Source organism: Haplochromis burtoni, unplaced genomic scaffold (genome assembly GCF_018398535.1).
Source record: "Haplochromis burtoni strain Fernald_Lab_line unplaced genomic scaffold, NCSU_Asbu1 Contig_33, whole genome shotgun sequence".
In the NCBI taxonomy this organism is placed as follows: Eukaryota; Metazoa; Chordata; class Actinopteri; order Cichliformes; family Cichlidae; genus Haplochromis; species Haplochromis burtoni.
Genome location: NW_024582394.1, coordinates 165186 through 187708, shown reverse-complemented (window position 1 = coordinate 187708; position 22523 = coordinate 165186). Strand labels below are relative to the sequence as shown.

Here is a 22523-nt window from a genome sequence, read left to right as displayed (position 1 = left end):
AAAACATTAAACACAAACTATATGTGCAGAATTTGCTTTTTTATGTTAAGGCATAAGCAGGGAAATAAGGTGGGGCTATAAAAGCTAAGCAAGCAGCTGCATATTTGCACCACTAAACCACCACTTTAAGTAAAGCAAGTTCCTCATTATCAGCTAATTCTGTGTAAAAATCTTATAATAGCATTCATAACGTGCAAATTCTGCAAGTATTAATTTAGCATAAACCAGCTGGCTTTGCTAAATTTAATGGGAACTTTGATAGGTTATGTATAAATCGTGGTTGTAACAAGTGTGTTCAAATCCCTGTTTTAAGAGCGTAGGTTCTTTATGCAAAAAAAGAAGTTGTCTGATTACTCCCAAATCCATTTCCTGGCTAAATGAGGAATTCTGAAATCACAAGGAGCTAGCTTGAGCCACAAGTAGAACAAGATGTGCTGGAGCAGATGGTCTGACCCCCAAAGAGTTCCGATCTCAACATTATGGATTCAGATTGGGATTAGATGAAGACATAGAAGACACCAGGGCCATCTCTTGTTCCTCTTTGTCTTTTGCCAGTAGCCTAAATCCATTCCCATCGTCACTGTGGCAAGTTCTCCAAACTGCTGTTTTGTACTACTGCCAGTTTAAAGCCAACGGGTGGTCATGTCAAATATTCATTTGATTTAGATTTCTCTGTTTTCTGCACATTGTGTGAAGTTAATTGATAAAAAAACACCATAGTCTATACTCATATTCTAATTACTCATATTAGCTGTCTCTCACAGTACAAACACTGAAGGCTATTAAACTGGAAATTTCATCCATCAAAATATCCTACACACTGTGTCTTTAAACCAGATGGATTAGCAAGCCACTGTTCACATAGTTACTGAAAGAAAAGACAATCCTGACATGTTCATAAGTTCAGCTTTTGCTTCATTAAGAATTGGAGGGACATTGAAGCAGCAGGGAAAAAGAAAACACTTCCCTACCTTCCTTTAATCACAAATGATGCCACTTGGTACATAACTAGTTGGGGAGATTCTGTCATTAGCAGCACTGGCCAGAGGCAACACAGTCAATACAATGTTATGAAATCATGCTACACATAAAATGGACTGTTTAGTGTGCAGCCTCATCAGCATTTGTATGCTGTCATCAATTACCGTGAGGCTTCACACCTTCAGTTCTTGGAGCTCAGACAAATTATGGCTTAGGATTTTTAAAAAATACATTTTAGTTCCAGCCAAGGTCAATATAAAATGTATTTTTAATTTCAGAAATAAAACTGGCTGATTTAAATATAATCTCTTCACACATTTTCTGTAGGGATATTTTAGCCTTTTACCTAATATTGTAGGGTCTTTATCGTACAATAACGTACCTGGAGACATATGTAGTCTTGAACTGGCTCTACATAAATTAATATGAACTGAATGCTTTAAAAAAAAAAAGAGTTAACTGTATTTTTATAAAATCTGCGGCTTTTACTGCAAGAGGCAGCTTGCTGCAAAGAATATAATATGAGATGATACTGTTAAAAATGAAGATGCTTGACCCTATGCTGCAACCGACTCTCACCTCTTTTTCAGTCAAAACATGACCAAGAGCTATATTTGCAATCGATATTGCACCTCTGTCAACAGACAGCATTGTTATTCTAGTCAATATATTATATGTGAAAGAGCAGGCATTGGTGTTTTAACTCTAAATTTCGCTCGTTTTTGCTTTAAATTTAGTGTCTTATATTCTTTAGATTTCTCTTTACTACCTCTGTGTGTGAAGCATGCTTTAAATGCCCTGCCTTTTCACTGTTGTTGCAACTGATGCCCATGCATTGCTTCATGCATCTGAATCCTACCAGCACTAGGCTTTATTCAGCCAGTGTTGGCAGGCATACTTAAAATCTGATACGTTGGGAAATACTTTGAAGAAATATTTTAATATTAGGTAAAGAATAGAGCTTTTTTGTTAATAACATGCGCAGAATTACTTACGAGAGGAAATAACGAAACACATACACACATGAACATAGAGATCTTACTTGAACTTTGCAAGAGTGCAAAACTGAGTGTAGGTCTTGAGGGAACAGGAAACGACTTCCCTCCTCCCCCTTCAATTCTGCCCCCCTCCTACCCACCGTTCCTCCCCCTCCTCTCCTGCTCCCCTTCCTCCCTCCTCCCTCCTCCAGCACCACGCTATAGCAGCGAACTAGGCAGGCCAACTTGCAGAGTGCAGCTCAGCCTCGACAGCGGCTGTTTCCAACTGGGGGTCTTCGGAGAGCATCGCACTCCCATGTGCGCTGCTGTGCCCGCTGGATGTTGAAATCGCGCCGTGCGCCTCGCCAGGAGCCACCATGTCCAACCCAACCCACGACCCGTTCTACTCTTCTCCCTTCGGACCCTTTTACAGGAGACACTCGCCCTACATGATCCAGCCCGAGTATCGGATCTACGAGATGAACAAGCGGCTGCAGGCGCGCACAGAGGTGAGCCGACCGGACGTAACCGCTACACGGTCCCGTTTAGGTCGAGGTACCGGTAAGAGGGTGGCGGGTTGGAGAGGAGGGACGAGATGCCGGTCCGGGAGAGAAAGATGAGCCGAGAAGGTCCGTCAGTCAGGAGATACGGATATAATGCCAAAGTACCAAACATTCCTAAGGTGAAAGTAAACAGGCTCTGTCTGTAGTCTACGTTACAAGAAATAGACGTCCTCAGAAGTAAATTGTTCTAGTCCTAAAATTTTAATTTGAAGTTGGGAAATGCTGATTTGTGGAGGAGGTCCTTTTGCTTTCACGTGGCCAATTAACCTGTTAAAAATTCGCGGCTTTACTGTCATCCAAGTAAGTCACCTGAGGTTGGGATGAGCTGTAATAATAAAAGTAAGAAAATCAGCAAAAGTAGACTTTAAACATTTGAGGTCTCCAGTTTAAATATTTTAATCAGGGCACCAAGCTAAATCACGGCTGTGATTGTGGTTCTAAAATGTGGCACATTTCTAAGAGAAAGTTACGTAAAGGCTAATCATAACAAAGTTTGAAAAAAATCCCAGAAAATCTAAGAAGTCCACAAAGACTATGCAAATAGGCTATGCAGACTGAGGCAAAGTAGCCTTTTCATTGGATTTAATTAATTTGCATACATTTACATTTTGCCTGGTGTTTACATATTTGCATATGTTTCTTCCATGTGGAGTGGAGTAGAGTTTGTCCACTGAAGTGGAGAGTTTCTGGTCTGCCTGTTCAGGACACAGATTCATCACTGCGGATTAGATTTTGTGAATGAAAGTGGCCCTGATTGCACATTTATGATTGCATGGGGTGAATTCCTTTCATGTCAGTCTGCTGATGCTTCATCTCATTGGGTGCTAAGTGTGTGTGGCATACAGTGTCATTCAGACTGAACCTTTGGTGATCCCTTTCTGAGTTGTACTGTATTGGGAGCAGCTGTCTTCAGCATCTGTTCTGTAATCACAAATGTGTAAATCTGCAGATAAAAAGTTCATCCAACATGTCAAGTTCTCCTCACAAACAATTATTAGAGGACAACAAAAAAGCTAAATATGATAAATATCATCTTTTAATAGCCTGGCTACACATTTGTAAATATAAATATTACAGATAAGGAAAAAAAAATTGTCATAAATATACTTTTTTTTACCAATACTTTTTAGTTGACTGAATAATTCCATCAGTGGTATGTTAGAATTTAGAAAAAGACTCTCATTACAGTTCCCCAGAGCTCAAAGGAACCTCTTAAAAATGTTTTTTTGACCCACAGTCTAATACCCCAAAGATCTTCAGTTTACTATCACAAAATGTTAAGAAAAAACAGACAAACAACATTTGAGAAGCTGGAAGATATTTAAAGTAATTAATTGCTATTTGTCAACCAAGCAACTAATAGTTTTACCTCTAAATATTTACTGTTTCAAATAATTTGACTTCTTGTTGCCTTTTGAAGCTTTTAGTCTAGAATTTGAATCCCACGAGACATTTTAAACTGAGAAACATGCCCATTAAATTATTCCATGTGATGTTTTTACTGTTATTTTAGAAAAACCTTCAAAGCCGGCTGAGTTACTGCAGCAGCTTGCAGAATGGTGCTGACTTTCCTAAAGAGGAACTTGCAACTTTAAGCAGACCAAGGCAATGTTGCTGAGATGCAATGGCCCAGTCTGATGCATTATTCATACGAAATGGTCCAAACCCCAGTGGACCTCAACTCCTGTACCACACATATGCACACGCACCAAACGGCACACGCACTTACACATGAGCAATCTCAGATTCATACAGACATTACAAGACATTTGTTTTAAAGCAACGCCGGACTCGTATACAGCCCGGACAAACATGGCATTGAGAATATAGACACACTGTATAGGCACATAGCAATTTACACCATTACCTCTCCTCAGACTAAATTATATAATTGCATGATAACATAATTAGTTGCTTTTTTTTCTGTCGGTGTTCATTGTATGTTCACTTCCTACTTCATCTTTTTTCTCACTTCACTCCATGGTGAGGGTGTATCATATGTCTTCTCTTTTGCGATGTTCTTATTGTTCAATTAAAATGCAGGTGGTGAATGTAATGAGGAAGGAGTAGTGTCTTATAGTAGGAAATAAATGGTTCGAGTTTTGCAATTTGTTTGCATCCAGATGTGTAACGCAGCTCAGCTCAGGCTTTTAACAAAATTATATAGTAATTATCCTTATGAATGCAAAGTAGCCGCTGTCATTTAAGAAGAAAAAAAAACTTATTGTATACGTGGTAAAGGAAAAAGGTTGTAAAAGAAATCTCCCTCTACAAATCTACATATACAGCATAATGTCTATTTTGCCTTAACTAAGACTGAGAGTGGAAATATTATACATTCTTCATCAAGCAGACTCACTGGAGCCTTTTACTTCCTGTAAAGCGCGGTTAGCCGGTGCTGGTGTCCTAATGATGATGATGCGTGCCTGAAGGGTCATTCTATTGCTTGTTTTATCACTGGGCTGCTTGCTACTCAGTCCATCTCCTCCAAGACAACTTTAAAAGTCAGAACACATTTAGAAACAAGAGCAGTGCAGGGTCATGCTGGTGTTGTTACAAAACAGGAAGTTTGGGATGCCGCTCTCCCTCTTAAAAGAATACAGCCAAATTGTCCTGCTGGATAGTTTAAGGAATATTTTATCGAGATTTTGCTGCTAGCAGATTTTGCGGATCCATGTCCTTCAGAGTTTAATAGCCAAACTGCTAATAGTTAACTGCTGTTTTATGGAAGGAGTTTTTTAGTTTTGAAAATGTGTTGGTTGGAAGCCCACAGATGACACTGCTCTAAGAATAATTGCCAAAAATGTGTTATTTCTTCCTTTAAATATGCGTCTTTGTCTTCTTCTGACCTTATTAAAACTATATAAAAAAAGAATGAACTGTTCCCTTTGCATAAGGGAATCCTACTACACCAATTAAAGAAATATTCATGTGTTATATGAGCCATGCATGAACAGAAATATGTCATTATTTTGCTGCCAAAAAGTCATCACAGGCAAAGAAATGGACACTGTGTCTTCCCGCATTTTTACATTATTTGTATGGGATCAGTAGTAGACTTTTTAACAAATCGTAATAAAACTAAATTAACTTTTGATTAGTACCGTCAGCACTGATCACTGATATAGAGTATACATGAAATCTCTTGTTTTCAACCTGCTAGAGAGATTTGAACAGATGTAATGTGTCAGTTTATGCACTGCATATTTGCATTTTATGTCTGTGGCCACTGTCTCCAGGATGAAAACCCTTCTTAACCTGTCGTGAGAAGTAGAAGGGGTTTATTGTTGTTGTTTTGATGTACAGCATATGACACCGAACATGTAAAATCACCCAAAAGAACATACGATATTGGCTACTTCTGCTGGATTTTAGTATGAAGTGACATTATTTGACTGGGGCTGCTGCTATATTTTGTTGATCCTGTCAAAACGATTTCAAGCTTGCAAACAGCAGTCTTGTCAGAATTATCACCCGAGTAAAGATGCTTAATATCGTGAAAGAACTGCCATTGTTAAGAATAAGAATAGCTCCGAGCGTACTTAATATCGCGCTTGCTGGCAGACCGTCGAGCCAAAATGACTCACTATAGTTTGCATTCCTGCCGTTTTAAGTAGGGTTTTAATAGGGGAGCTGACTAAGCCTCAGTGTGGCATCACCTTTAAAAAGTGTTGAAGGATTCGTCTGAAGTTAGTCTTCTGTCAGAAATACTTCCAGTTGTCTTATTCATGAGTGTGCGTTTGAATTTGCTTGGCTCGTGGTGCAACTGCAGCTCCCACTGGCAGGCGCAGGACTCAAGGACTTGACACTTAGAGGAGACTTACTTACCTTGAGAGGAAGTCTGTACGACTTAGTGAAATCTATAGAAAAAACCTTCATGCAAGGGAAGAAAAGCAAATTGATAAAATTACACGGACTATTTTTATTCCTTGGGATTACTGTCTAACATGCAGTATTGCCTCATGGACTGCAAAGGTACAGCAGCGTCTTTTATCAGCTTTGGTTGTGTTTAGTGCATTAGAGTGTTTGTTATCAGTTTCTCTTCTTCTGTTTTGTAGTTTACTCTAGGCTGTACATATTTCCATATTTATGGGTTTGTTACCTGCAACCCCTTAAATGAAACCATATGCATTGATTTGTTTAGTTTGGCTTCAAGGTGCACTTTTAGGTAGAGAACACACACACACAGATATATATGCATGACATTTGTTTTCTTTCTCAATTATTCAGTCAGTTGATTAGAAAAATTTCCATCCAATGTCTTTTCTTTAGTTTACTGTAATTCAGAAATGGAAATCGTCCCATCGGTGTATTGTTTCAGCTTCAGTTTGCTTTAAAAATGAATAATTAATTAGCTAAGTAGTAACTAAATACTATGTAGAAGTTTTTCAATACTGAGCTAATCCTTTCATCTTTGCTGTAGTGATCATGGATGTAGTGCCAGTAACTATTATACTGGAGAACATTTTAAGTTTAAATAATGAATCTCTGCTAAATTCGTTTGACATAAATCACTTTTTTTTTTTATTCAAACAGCGCTTCAGAACCAAACGCTGTTCTGTTTATTGTCACATATTTAAAGAAAAGCCGCATGTCGCCTCTGATTTGAAAGCTAAAAATTCATCTATTATCAGAATATTTGCTGGATTCATTTTTGATAATCACAAATCATTAAACTAATCTTTTCAGCTGTACTACAGTGATGATAATGTCAGACCTGCAACTGGCAATGCAATGTGTTCTCTTTGATTAATTAATGATGACTTCTAGTTTATAAACTGTCTGAAAACACCGAAAGGAGAGGGGAAATTTGCAACAAAGGTAATCTATTTAAATCGATTATTTTAACTAAAAAAGAAAAAAAGCAGTTGGATTAAGTGAAGTGTGAACAAAAGCAACAAAGCTGAATTGAGAATGTGGAAAATGATTGATTTTCAAAACAGTTCCCCGTGAATTCTGATTTGTAACATGAATGCTGATAACAGATATGTCATGTTGTCAGCATTAGGCTTGTTAACAAAGCAAATACTTTTATCTTTGTAATCCCGAGGAACTTTTTTATCCCCCCTCTCAGTAGCAGCCGTTTCACCTGCCATGCACCCAGAGGCACACATGGAAATAAGGAGGAATAAACGCTAACGACACAACCTGTCCTGTGTGTTTGTCTCGGATCAGGGCTCACCTTTGAACTGATAACTGTGCTGCAGCTAAAACAGTCCTGCTGCTCAGATGACTCGGGGTCTGCTTCTATCCCAACCTTATTACCTGCTCCATTCATACTTATTACCTGCCTGGCTGTATTTCTGCACGGGGCTGACTGCTATCCCATTACCTTCATTTTACACAATGTGAACCCGCTGTGACCTGGCAATCTAAACAGTCTTTGATGTGGATTTGATGCTATGCATACGGTGTGACCACATTGTTTCTGTGCTGTCGCTCGGGGGGGCCGCAGACCTCGTCGTACGGAGGCAGCTGCAGTGATTTGTGGGGGAATTTGACACTTAAGCGTATGCAAATGAGGCAGCGGATTAACATTCAGAGGAGGAGCTTGGTCGACCTCAGCTGCTGTAAGGCCATTAGCATAGAGGACATTAATATTCAGCGGCGGAGAGCGGAGACACAAAATAACACTGTAAGTAAAACTACAACACAGAGAGTGAAACAGAAGGAAAACAAAAGCATTTTAATGGAGGTGCGATAATAGTAGCTACAGGGCTGCGTTCAGAGACCTCTCTGCTGCTGCCGCTGCTGCTGACATTGGCTCTGTTGGTCACACTCTTCCTCAGCACATAGACAAGCAATCAGTAACAGTGATTGGCAGGCCATTCATTGGGTTCTTGTGTCTATTGCACATAGTTAGTCTCATTCTCATTATTCAAATGGCCCCACAGACCTGACTCGTTGGCTCGACTTTGGAACTGGAGGAACTGGAGTGTTCATTATGGCCAAATCCCTTGTTCCTGTCAGGAGCAAAGTGGATCTGTTCCCATCAGTTCGACGTGTCAGATTGACATGAATAGGTTTATGATGTAGAGGTCAAGTTGGCACTGAGCTGTAAGGTTCACATAGAAGGATTAGAGATGAGCCACCAAGAACACACTTGATGATTTCTTTTAGTGAAAATTGGCTTTCACATGTTGCTTTCACAGAAAAAAGACATAAATTGCATATAATGATTGTTTTCAGCACAGATCGCGCTCCTTATACGACCATTTGGTAAATAAAAATATCAGAAACTTGTGAAAATGGACATGGGAAGACCTTCAATTTATTTATTCATCCAGGTCTTCCACTGATATTTAATGTATTATAATTTAGGCCAAAGTAGCGAGTCATCATATTTGAGGAGCAAAATCGAATAGATTTGGCAATTTTGGGCCAAACCGCACTTTGTTTCTACAATGCAGTTTCCCAATAATCTCATTCAGTTGTTTACATTGTCTTCAAGTTATCTTGAAATGTATTTTCAAGCTTTATTGATCATTAATAATAACATAAGGCAAGAGTTAGTCAGCTTAAATCAATAACGGAACACCAGAGTTGTCTGCCCCTTTTTTCTTTTAGTGTTATTGATAGATTCACAAAAGTATACACAACCCCTTCCCCACAGCAGAAAGCTTTATTCCACTGGCAGCTGAAAATCATCTAACTTTCATTCGTTAATCATCCAAATTATTACAATATTAAAATCTTTGTCCAACTTTAAGTAGTCCAGGTTGGTAATTGTGAAAATTCCCAGTTTCTTTTCTCTTTCTTTGTTGGGATATTAGAGGGTTACTAAGTAGTTTCTAACCTCACACATTTTTTTAATGAAAGATAGAATTAATTAGACAGAATTAAACCTGAATTCTTTCTAATGACCAGCAGGGGGAGACTGTTTCGCTTGCAAAAAGTCTTTCTGTTGTACCGAAGTCTATGGGAAAACAGCTCTTCCTGCGTGCCCTCGCTTAACACTTTTGTGATGACTTAATGGGCTCTGTCTGTTTAAAATCATAGTCAATAAAATATGATGTTTATTTTTGTAAATTATGGTCACCATTGGAGACAAAAAGAAGTTCTTTACCAAAAATGAAGCGATAAATACTTGGTAACATTTTTGCAGTGCATGTGTGTGAAACCAGCAGAGAGTAATTACCAGAGAAGTGTCGAACATCGTGTTGCCCTTATCTGAACCATTACTGCTGGATTTATCTACCATCGGGAAAAACAAGCCAGTGTCACTTCAAGACTTTAAATGTGACACAGCTGAGTTTTAATCACTTTTTTAAATGATTTAAACTGCTGGACAGTCTGTAAAATCAATTGTTAGAAATTTGTTCCACATCTGGTCATTTGGTTTGGTGAAATCTGCGTCTTCTTCTTACATTGTAAATGTTTAGAAGTTTATTCTCTTTTGCAGCTGAAACCACCCTCAGTGAAGCGTCGCATCTCAGTTAATGAGATGTAAAGCACTGATTGACAGTGTTGATTTTAATGATTCAATTATCAAATACATGGCAAATTAAAGATCATTTTTAGCTAGATAAACACATTATGCTGCATTTATGCTTCCTCCTACACATGAAAAAGGAAAACAAAGGAGAAAAAGCTAAATAGCTCAAATAAGTGTGCACCATTTGTTATTTACTTGGAATAAACAGCATTATTATTTATTCCTCTATCAACCAAATCTCTAATATGTGTTGTTATTGTGATTCAATGCCTTATTGACAACGAACAGACATCTGCTTTTGTGGATTCGTAAAATGCTGCGGAGCTCTTAACATTAAAAACAAAAACATTTTGGATTTTCATAATGTTGCCAGTCACTGAAAGGACTGAATCACATTAGCTTCTGCTTCCCTTAGTTAACGCCCCGCTAACATCCCCTTAGGTTAATTAAAGAATAATACTGCTAAAAGGTGAGCAGCCAGGGTGATAGTTTTGAAAAGAAATGGTAACCTCTTTCTCAGAAAACTGGTCATAGCTGAATACCATTTGTCTATTTATTATTTCATTCCTTAGAAAGCTGCTGGCTGGTGTGAAAACATTGAATAGAGACACAAAAGGACTTTCTTGAGATGTCCACTGTCCACTTTTATACAACGTTAAGGATGAGTGTAATTAATGTGTTTTTTGTTTTTTTTATACAGCCTGCAGTGTAAAAACACATTAATTATTTATCAATTAAATCTAATCACAATGTTATTTATCTTAGATATAAAGATACATTTATGAATCCTTGGAGGAGAAACTTTTTTTTTTTATTAATAACGAAATGGATGCACGATCACAGGAGACAATGCATAACACCAAAGTAACTGAGATCCGGCTCATTGTTTAGTTATCTGGCCTGCAACTCTTCTGTTCTTATAATGCAGTTTTTGGCAATATCCACCAACCCACTGCACCTGCTCAGCACCAAGTAGCAGACAGAAATACTAAGCAGAGAGTAAAGACCAGTGGAAAATGTAAAAAAAAATAAAATAAAATAAACAACAACCCAAAAAACCCTAAACATTATGAAACTAAGTCTACAAATCTCCACATCTGTAAATCCATTAAATTCCCTGATTTGGCATTTGTGTGATGATGGTGAAGAGTGCTCTCAATATGTTGGTCCAAAGTCTCCCATAGATGTCAAATTGGGTTGTAATCTGGTGACTGCAAAGGTCATAGCTTATGACTCACATTATTTTCACACACGTCAAACACATCAATGACCCCTTGGGCCCTGTGGATGGTGGCATTATTTTTTCTCGAAGAGACCACTCCCATCAGGAATGTTTCATCATAAGCTAAGGGAGATAACTCAGAATGTCTCAGTATTGATTTGCAGTGGTTTGTCTCTCCAAGGGGACAAGTGGACTCAAAACATGAGAGCCCGATGCCTCTGACAGCATAACAGAGCCACCGGATCAAGTTTTTTAATTTATCACCTGTCTGTATGTCACAGTCTGTTTCAACTGACACAAGTGGTCAAAACAACAACAACAAATACAGGTTTTTTAGGTTTAATATGTCCATCCATTTTATTAATAGCGTAGCCAAAAGTGTGTTACCCATGGGGTCTGAAGCCTATCACACGTGACACAGGTCAAGATGGGGGGTACTCCCAAAGGGGTTGACACTCATTCATAGGGCTAACAGTAGAAACAGTCACACACACACAGCCACCTTAGAATCACCACTTAAACATGACTTCGGGCTCTAGAAGAAAACTGAAACCCACTCAAATGAACATAAGACGTTAAACCTCGAAAGTGAAGTGCTTTTAAAGTAAGAGATATGGACTTCAATATGTAAAAAGCACAAATCTCATTTAAGAACACAGTGATATTCACTCATCAAACTTTTTAGATCACTAAATCACCAAGACTGAACTATGGGTTGAACTCTCCCTTTGGTCCTTTCCTTGAAAAATATTTCTACTGAATCATAAGTCAAGCTGAACTTTGAACAAGAGGAAAATATTGTATTTATTTAAAATGTGACATTCATACTTGTAATAATCTCCCTCTTTTCTTTTGGGGTAAAGCAGTGGGGTTATATTTGTGGGTTGTGGAAAAAGTAGTATAGCTGATGCAACTGACATTTCATAAGGTTATCTGCCTTAAAATCAAACATATCAATGAATTAATAATAAAGTACTTTATGTGAGTTTGCATTTCATTTTTACATATATTACATATATATATGTTTATTTACATGTTGATTTTAACATAATTTTTTTAATGTAAGTTGTTAAAGTAGACAAATTTGGATATGATGTGTGTGTATGAGTAATGCTATACTGCAAATGGGATGCTCTCAGAGGATGTTTCCAGAAAATCATATAAAGCGAAAAAAAAAAAAGACCTCTGGTCAAATCGCAAGCGTCAGTCACATCCAGCAGGATGCTGAGACAATAGACCCACCTTTTTCCTGGCCCTTTCCCATGGTTCCTTCCAGGCTGCAGTGTTGCTCAGATAACAGGGAAGACAGACGGGTCTGTAGTCTGTTCGTGTCCTGTTGTTCTGCCTCCCTGATGTAGTTAGGCAGGCTGTCCTGAAACAGAAAGGTCACAGGTTGAAATTTTGAACTTGAATAACTTTCAGTTGACGGGCTTAAAATTAGTCATGTTTCCTGAGAAAGAATGCAATGAATGAAAATGTTGTCTGTTTGAAGCACTTTTCTTTTTTCTTTTTTTAAGACCATGTCCAAGTAGTTACACTTCAGTGTTAAAGTTTAATGTTAAATTTGATTCAAGACAGCAGAGACAGCAGAGTCTTGGCAATGTAAGGATATTTAAATTTGACAGTTAGAACAAATTTTGCTGTATAAGCTACATGTTTACAAATGAAATATATACAAAATTACTGAAATATATAAAAACGAATAGTAATTACTGATTAAACAAGCTGATAAGAATATTATTCACTGTCTTTATTTACACTGAAACCTAATAATGAGCTCCTTAGTCCTCTAACACTGATTTGCAGTGTTGTGTTATTGAAAGCACTGCAATTCTAGCTGCATAATGTTTGAGTGGCTCCACAGAAGAAAAAGGTTCAACAGTGGATACAGTGAACTCAGGGAGGCACACTGTACTTCAGCTTCTGCTCTGCGCCAGTTTCTGGGCGTTTCGTCATTTTGCTGATCAGCTGTTCGCTCTGATGTAGTTTTTCCTTTGAGATGAATTTACTGACTTATTCTGGATTGCATACTGTTTTCATTTATATATTTTTTTATATGCTCATTTAGCCAGAGAACATGCCTGGGCATGCATGCCTTTTCTTCAGCTTCTATATCTCCCAGGCATGAATATGAAACAACATCCTTCAGATACTAAAGCTCACACATTGCATGTAAACAAGCCCCCAGCCCTCCGGAAGTGTCACTAAGCAAGACACTGAATGTATATGCCTCTAAGAGTATTACACTGGTCTCTGATCTTGCAAAAGGAAGATTTGATTTTCAAGAAATTTATCATCGTCCTTCTTATGCTGGCACACACAAAATGTTGGTTTTGAGTGATTATTACAGATTATGCTCTCAGTCATAGAACATCAGACTCATTTCTAATCCAATGAAGTCGAATTCACTGTCGATCTAGCTTGAAATGTGGCAAGAGCTCAGGCTTTAACACAATAAGGACAGTGTTATGAATATGTGCACTGTATATCCAGTTTAAATAGAAATTTGTGCTTAAAACATTTGTGTGTTTTATCATTTTTTTGTTTAGAAATGCTTTTCCTGAGATCTCTTTTGACAAATTTATGAGTGTGTCTATGAAAAGGTGATTAAGAAAATAAAAGCAAATATAAAACTTTGCACTATCCCTATAGTTTACAGCTACAATTAATTTAACTCAATTCATTTTAGTCTATCACTTAGCCTATTTAGCGTTCCCTTGCTCATTTCACAGTTTAAAATGTCTTTTCTTTTAATTAAATTTAAGTGAATTAAAGCTTAATATGTTTTGTGAAGACCTGTAAAAACTTCTTATGTTCTCTAAGTTCCTGTTTCAAGTGCAGCACGTCAGTCATTGCGCTCGTTTCATCAGCCGAACGAGCAACAGGTGAGATTGCAAATTGAGCACTAACAACAGCAGGAGGGCACACGCACAAACTTAACAATACCAGTGGATTTGATGAAATCCAGTATCGATCAAGCGTCTTGCTCCACAGTGTTGAGGAACTATTCCCTGTTGTTTGTTTATTAGTCTAATTAGCACAGTGGAGAGAAAGAAAGGCTGCATGGGTAGCTCCGTGTTGGTGCGTCCAAACCAGAACCTGGAACCGCACTTTCTTGTTTATTTTAATTTCTTATGGTTGTAAAGAATCATTTTCTTTTTGTGCTTTCTCATTTATTCATGCATCTTGTTGTTTCAACATTTTCCATCGATATTGATGTTTGTTGTTACTAAACATGGCAGCTGTGCAGGTTTTACGAGCACATTTCAGCATTTTTTATGTGCAAACCTACAGCTAATGATTGTGAATATTTGCTTGTTCATTTTATATGACAAATTCAAGGATTCCAAAGAAATATCTTTAATTACCATGTGTTTTTAAATAATCAATAATCCAAGGATATATAAAACATCCAAGATGCTTATAACGAATACAACCAGAGTTAAGGAAATCCTTTAATTTAGTATTTTCGAAACTGGTTTTAGTTTGAGACCCCCCGTGGGGATCACAAGGTAAATCTGACGTGTCACTGTATAATTGCCAAGTTGGGACATATTTTTCAGCTTATGCCTGCTTCTACTTATTTCTTGTAAAGGTCTTAAATCTCATGGCAGATACACAAGATGATAAGTGAAGTTTATTTTCTGTCTTGTAAAAAGAAGGGAAACAATACTTCTGATACAAGCAACCCGTGAAAGGACCATTGGATCTTTTTGAATCTGTTTGTCATTGTACAGTGACAACAGGGAAAACAGTAGTAGGAGAAATATTGCCATTGTGCACAATTAACTTAAAATATTGCTGCCTTTGAAATGGTTCCTTCAAAAATGGGGACCGGGGCTTTAACCATTCAGACACAGCTGCTGTTAACAGTTAATAGTGTGTTAAGACAGCAATAAAACGGCAATAAGATGAAGTCAGTTGCATGCCCTGTGTTTGTGATAACATGGTGGTTAACTGAAAAAAAAAATCCCAAAAATTTACATAAATGTCTTATATCCAGAGTCTAGCCAGACCCTCATAGATTTGAAACAGAGTGTCAGAAATTCCTCCGTGAATAGTGATGTAGTTGTTACAGCATGGTAATTTAACTGCAAATGACATAGGTGTTCAACAATTTTGCTGTTATATGGGAAAGCAACCAGAATACAACTATTGCTGAGGTGGTTACCAACAGGTCCCACAAAAACGATCACAGTGCTTTTACTCATTTAAACTCTGTCTGTGTGGCATTTTCAAAGCACAGTTGTGTAGAACTTGATTTTTAAAGATTTTGCCAATGTCTTTAGCAGGCTTCAGGAGGAGGAGGTAACAGGAGGGTTGAGCAGGAGAGTTGTATTACTGCTGCTGTGGGGATCAGTCCTGCCCCTTCACCTTTGGGGTGAAAGCCAGAAGCGTTGAAGTAATTCTGATTCATTCATGTTTCCTGCTTTAAAACAGCAGACAAATAAGTTCTGTGTATTAACCCTGACCTTAAACTGACACTTTAACACAATAAGTGGTATCTGAGCTATGCCTCTGACTGCTGCCTGTGATGTCTAACGCTGAAAAATGAAGACTAGAAAAGATACCTAAGTAAAGTGGCAGACATGCAACCCAACATGGGAATATCTTTGCTTATTTCATATATGGGTAGAAAGGTCATTCCTCGGGAATGTGCGCCGGCTGTTCAAGGGCAATGACTTCTCTCCCACTGCACTCATTTCTCTTAATTTGCATAATGCTCTGCTGGTGGCTGTACGGTGGCCAAATGCAGCAACATGTTAGGTCTGCATTATATAAAAACACTTAGAACCCGGGAGGGTAAGCCTGCATTGATATCAAACATCGGTGTGTGATGACACTCTTGACATGATTAAAGTGGTGTTGTTTATGCAATCTAAAAGAGAGTTTTTCCGTCGTCACACTGAGGACTCCCTGAAAGATACAGCCCTGTGCTCCAGGGGAAGCTGTGACTTTGGTTTTGTTGCGCTTTCAGTTCAAATGGCAATGATTTGCAAAACCGGGAAATTAAATTTTATATTTAATTTTATTGCACTTTAGGCTCTTGAAGTCTGATTTTTTCAATGTAGAAATGCATTTAGGTTACAGTTTATTTGATTTGCTGATGAAAGAATATAGAAATCATCAAAACATTCAAGTCTGTATCGGCATCATTAGGTTCCTTTTTTGTCCATCTGACCAACCCCCCAAATTTCCAGTTTACAGTTAAATTAAATGGGATTAGAAGTAGGAAATCCTCATATTTTGCAAGTTATTCCAGCAAAGATTTTATATTTGCATGCTTGTTAAATAACTTAGATGATCAATCAACCTTGTGATTAAATTATCTACCAGATTAACACTTAGTTGGATTCTAGTATGGACATTTCGGGAGGAAGCTAAATTTATATAGATATTTTCAGTCAAGGTATTGCCTCAGAACTCGTGAAAATGACAATCATTCACCAGAAGTATTTTTTATTAGACTTTGACATGTGTTACTTGTCAGTGGCCTTCACCGTACAATGAAAACAAACACTACCTTGCTAAAGATCATTCTCAGACACCCAGTGAGTTTTTGCTTCTTTTATGTTGTTATGCTCCTCGATACCTTGAAGCTGTTTGAGTCAACAAAACTTTCTTGGCCCACCAGTCAGCTGCGCTACGTGGTATTCAGGAGTTGAATGGGGTTTTAGACATCGGCAATTCTCCAAGGTCAGGTCCCAGACACGCCTACACTCTTGGAGGCTTTTCTGTCACAAGAGGCTGGAAGCAACAATGAAGAAATAGAGACTAACAAAAGCTTCCTGGGAGAATGGTTCATGTTAAACTTACAGATGTTAAGGGTGTGAGGACCGAACGATACAGAGGGAAAGAAAATGAGGTCATGCCATGTGTGTAAATCTCTATGTACTTTATGGTAAACAAAAATGTTCTAAATATATTCGTTTATTCGCGTTTTGTATACTCATACTTGGCGTATTGTTGAGTGTTTCCACAGACAGTAAAACTTAGTGTCATCTGCCTATCAATCCTGTATGGACATTTCTTTATGCGAGCACTTAACCCAAAGCTCTGTTGCTATTTACTGAGGATCCTCCCTATGCTGTCCCTCCAATCCTCTGGATATCCCACAAATCCCCGAGGTTCTGGCCCGTGCTGGTGATTTGTGGTTGGCTAGTGGGCAATTGACACATTGATAAATCCCCCGCAGATGAGGTGCGATCCGTTTGAATCAATAGAGCCTTATCGGCTGACGGCCGTCACGGCCGCATCCGTGTCAGTTCACCACGGGTCCCTCAGAGTGGGCCTGATTTGTACCATTTGACAACAAACATCGTCACGCCACGTGGTTTGTCAGAGAGTCCACGGGCATAATGAAGGCAGAACGCCGTCTGTCAGCAAACCGCATCAGACAGGAGACAGACAGTGAGAGGGAGGTGGATATGAAAGAAACTGGTGGAGATAATAAAAAAAAAAGACTGATAGGATATTACAAGACGGAACAGTGCGGGCTTCTTTTTTCATAGTAAATATATGTCATTTGCAATTTTATAACCTGCTACCAATCACAGCCTAAAAAGAAAAGCTCCTGACATTTCTTGCTGTACAACACTGAAAAGCTCCTGTGTGTACGGTTTTGCTTGAGCCAGAGGATTCATATGGTTTGTGTCCACTGGCCAGGCTTTAGCTGTTCTCCAGCCTGCCTGGCTTCGGTCCAACTTCTCCTCTGTCTTTAGATCCGAGCCAAACCTGGACGGTCCACAGCTTAGCCAGCCACGTTTCACAATTTGGCAGTGCACTGGCCAAAAGCTGCCCAAAAGCTCCAGTTTGGAGGATTAATGGTTACTGAGTCTAAATAGAACTTCTCATGGATATAATGGAAAAGTTTGAGCTACATTTAGCTTTATTAGCTAGCACTACTAAAAGTGTATTTAATTTAGAAAATAAGTGAGTTGGGGAAGAGCAATGAAACTGCCAAGTCCCATGGGTTGTATTGTTGTGAATTCCGAAACTAAATGCTGGTCATGCACATGAAATATGCTTGTTATTTTCAGATTCCTCTGTTGTCTGGGTGGGAGGCTTTTCAACAGAGACACAAGCTAAACCATATCATCTATGGCTGAACCCTGCTGGGCAGAGCAGAGCTAATGGAGACAAGACAATAGACACACCGCTGTCAACTCTGCTCTTTGTGAAATAAATGCTCTTTTTTTTAGCGTGGTTGCAGGGCTGAGCCAAATATCAGTCGACTGCCAAAATGAACTATATTGAGTTAGAGCAGAAAATATTATTTTTTAAAAAGGTTCAGTTTGAGGGAAATCTTGAAAACAGAATGGCAAGGGAATTGTTTGAAAATATTAAAAGTAAAAGTGAGTTCACCATTGTGAAACGCAAAATTTAAGCCATTGTGAGTGAACTGCAGTTTTAACTCAGAAAGAGAAGTGAACTAACCTTCCTTTGCAAACCTGTGTAAGGGGGATTTTAAGAAAGACGTTCTGTAAAACAGGGGAAGCTTAAGTGAAACACTCTTCATTAAAACAGTGAGAGGAGGCTTAATGAATATCGAGTCTCTAACACAGAGTGATGGGAGCCCTCAGGATGACAACACTCGAAAAATTATCTCCAACACTAAATCCAGGCAGTTTATGTCAAAATGGGGATCATGCTTTTATATTAAAATCCTCTTTTAGCCGTGGTTCAACAGTTCAAAGTTCAACAGAGTCTGTTCAGATGCGATGCTGCTTATTGTCTGCCACTAGAAAACATTAATTTGTGGAAATTAAAGGGTAAGGCGTATGATGTTCCCCATTTTTTCATAATGCGAACCAAAATCAGCATTGAATTTGGCTTAAAGCTTGATCATCTGTGCCACTGACAGTGGTGTGAAAGAAGACTTTAAAATACTCCATTCCAACACTCCAGTACCAAAGGTACTTAAGTAAATTACTCTGCAGGCAGTAGAAGGCACTGATGCAATGCTTTGTAAGTTCTATTTTAATGCTGCATTTGGTTTTAAGGTGAGATCATTTAGAAAAAATTTACACTTCTGGTTTGTTTAATGGTGCACGGTATTTTGGAAGCTGTCCAAAATATCTGTGTAAAATCTGAATTTACAAAGTATTTATAGCTAAAATGTTGTAAAGTACCAACTGTAATGTCCATACAATTCAACTTTGGTTGTTTTCGTACATCTGCTTTATGGTGCAAATGATGTAATACTAATGTAAGACCAGCACACTGTTGTAGTGCCACTGAAAGCAATGTTATTGATACTGCTTCATTTACCTTCTAAAAATGCCAACTCTTATAATACAAATACAAAAAAAACAAACATATTAATTTAGCTAAAGTGTAGAAGCATAAAAAAACTTATCATACCCCCTGCCACTAAAATAGTATTATTTGTTATATTGTTATCTTTTTACGGTTATAGTTCTGTGATTTATCAGATTTGTTTTTGTGGTGGAGTGCAACTGGTGATTGTTTTTTACAATAATAATGATGATTGTTCACTCAGTTAAAATTCAGAATGTAGTCAGACTGTTTTGTTTAACAATTAATCCAACTTCCCCAAATGAACAGTTATTAAAAGAAAAAAGTAACAAAACTTCACATCTGAGAAGCTGATATTAAAAACGTTTTGCATGGAAAAAAAAAGCGTACATTACGATCAGAATTATCAGGATAGCTGCTGATTAATTTTCTTTCTGCTGTTTTGTTCCAACTGTGTTTTGGATAAGTTCATTGATTGCATGAACTCTTCGTGGGTTCTGTAAGTACGTTACTAGCAAGTTATTAAGGAAATATGAGCAGTACTTGAAGTTTTTATTTTGACATGCACAGGTAAACAGCAGGATGAAATGGAATAGCATGTTTAAAACATGGCCTACTATATTTGCTTGGCTAATATCAAGAGTTGACAGTATTCCCTGTCAGGTGAGTGACATCACACATTTCTTTATGGTTTTATTCATTTTGGATAAAGGATTTTTATTTAGCGTTAAGTTTTATTTTAAAAAAATCAGCTCTGCATTTGATGCTAAATATACATTTAGCATAATGCTAATTTATGCTACCTTCATTCTTAATAAACTATGCTATATTATATAAATTTATTTAAGATTTCATTTAGTGCAATTCAAAAGTCAGGTGACAGAAAATGAATAGGTAGCCATTAATTCATCATTTCCAAAGTAAAAGCACCAAACATTTTACGGTCCTAGCTTCTTAAACGCTGACTTGCTGACTGATGTGAGATCTTTGAGTCTCAGATATTATGGTAAGTTTATGCTCATTGAGTTACACGTGCATCGTGTTTTATTCATCACTAAGGCTTTTGTGAACCATCGCAAGAGTTAGACCATCATTCAGGCAGCAGTGCCTTAATATACATGAGACACACCACTGCACTGGTTGACATTTCCTTTATTATGATGAACACAGACCTCTTTGGTTTGTTTGTTTTTTGTCACTCTTAAATATACCTTCCTGCTGCCTTCCACACATAAAAAGAGATTATTGATTTGATAATGTTTACATAAATTCTGTTCTGTTTATTAATATTGTTTCTAAGAAATTGAGCTATATATCACTCACATTTGTTTCACTATTTAAATATTTAATATTGCTAAACTGACAGAATAGAACAGAACATAGAACAGGATAAGAGAATCAAGTTGCCCCCGAAGCATCCCTTAGTTGTGCTGCTATTTAATTTCAAGTGATATCTAAACAACCCTGTGTCTCGGAATTGCAATGAATGAGACTGCCATCTTTTTAAAATGCTGCAGTTATGTGTCCTTTATTTTTTGAATATATACTGAGTGATTAAAAACTTTAATTTTTGCTTTTATGGTATTTTACTAGAGCTTCTCATATCTAGCATGTCTTTAAGCTAAGTTCTTAAAAACAGTGTACAGTATAGTCCTTGAGCTCATGGCTTACAGCTTCAGAAAAGAATCACTGGGCTCTCTAAGATTTTATAAACTAGAAACTATATACATAAAATACATATATACATAAAAATGTAAACCATTGCTAGACATTTATAGGAGGCTTTCATAAGGTGTTTTAGATACATAAAGGCTAAAAACAGGTAATTTTAGCCTGTTGCTAGGTTGGTGCAAGGCAACATGAGGGCATCATAATATATCTTGCATAATTCAACTTTAGTGGATATAAAGTAATGTTACAGTTGTGAAAAAACAAGGATGCAATGCTTTTATAAGTTATTATATGTGCATGAATGCTAAAAGAATCATCAATTTTACCTTGTTGCTAGGAGATTGCTATGCAATAAAATGACATCATGATATATGATATAGTTAAGGATGTTCAGGGGCCTTACATGTACCTGTAAACAAAGTTTGGTTGCTCAACACCTAATGGTCTAGGAGGAGTTTGTGGACAGAGAAACAAATAAACACACAAAGACACAGACAGACCTGTTACACCTTGTTATAGTAAGATATAGGGATATATGGAGGCAGTTAATTCAGTGTCAAAACACATATGCACCCTTATGTTGCTTTTTTACAGTTTGTTTTAGTTAGTTTCATAAGCGTGCACTGTAGTTTTAGGATGGGTTTTTTTGCCCACAAAGGGGCAGGGGGCTCTTCCCAATAAAAGTGAGTTTTTCCTCCCTGCTTTTGCCAAGTGGTTGTTCATAGGGGACTGTGTGGTTGTTGGGGGAACTCTCTCAATATTAAAGTGCCTAAATACAATTAAACTGAACTAAATTTAGTCGAGTTTTTGCCCAGTAAATTACAAAACTAAACCTGAACTAAAATAGTGCACGCTATTTTAACTCGGATAAAACAAAAGTGAATGCATCATTATGCTTTAATACTACATATAGCTGCTGTAAATCTGCCACAATGGCAGCTTGTTCTCTGAATAACATTAGCATTTTTTTAAAATTTTTTTGTAAAAGTGTAAAAAATGAATGTGCAGAGCAGGATCTTTGAGAAGTGGTGAGCAAGTGTTGAGAGTGAGCATATTGTTCACCCTTCACTTGACTGTCAATCCCAGGAGTGCCCGCCCCCTCATGATACTGGATTATGGGTTGAACTCAATCTGAATGCTGAGTAGCACGAAAGGCGGTCTCCTTCTCTCTTTGTCTTTTTCTGCCTGGTGTGTGTCATTCTTCTCCGTCTGGCCCTCTGAAATAGATGTATTCACATGACACCACAAACATGCCGGCTGTTCACACCTGCTGATTCGCACAGTATGACACAGTCAGGCAGACACACGCACAGATGCACACGACAGCTCATGCACTTCATTCCCAGTGGCTAGTCAGCGGTGCGTGTTTGACCACCATATCTTCCAGTTCAAGCAAAGGCTTCTTTTTTTTTTTT

The 22523-nt window shown here is 37.8% G+C and overlaps 1 protein-coding gene across 2 annotated transcripts in view; it reads left to right on the top strand.

Annotated features, from left to right (window-relative positions):
- The first annotated feature begins 2161 nt into the window (after nt 1-2161).
- The window catches only part of ldb2a (LIM domain binding 2a), a 104454-nt gene continuing 84092 nt past the window's right edge, over nt 2162-22523 (top strand). For both annotated transcript variants that reach the window (XM_042219441.1, XM_042219440.1), the window contains exon 1: nt 2162-2467. In XM_042219441.1, the coding sequence (XP_042075375.1) occupies nt 2336-2467 (132 nt within the window). In that variant the 5' untranslated portion in view covers nt 2162-2335. The remainder of the gene's footprint in view (nt 2468-22523) is intronic.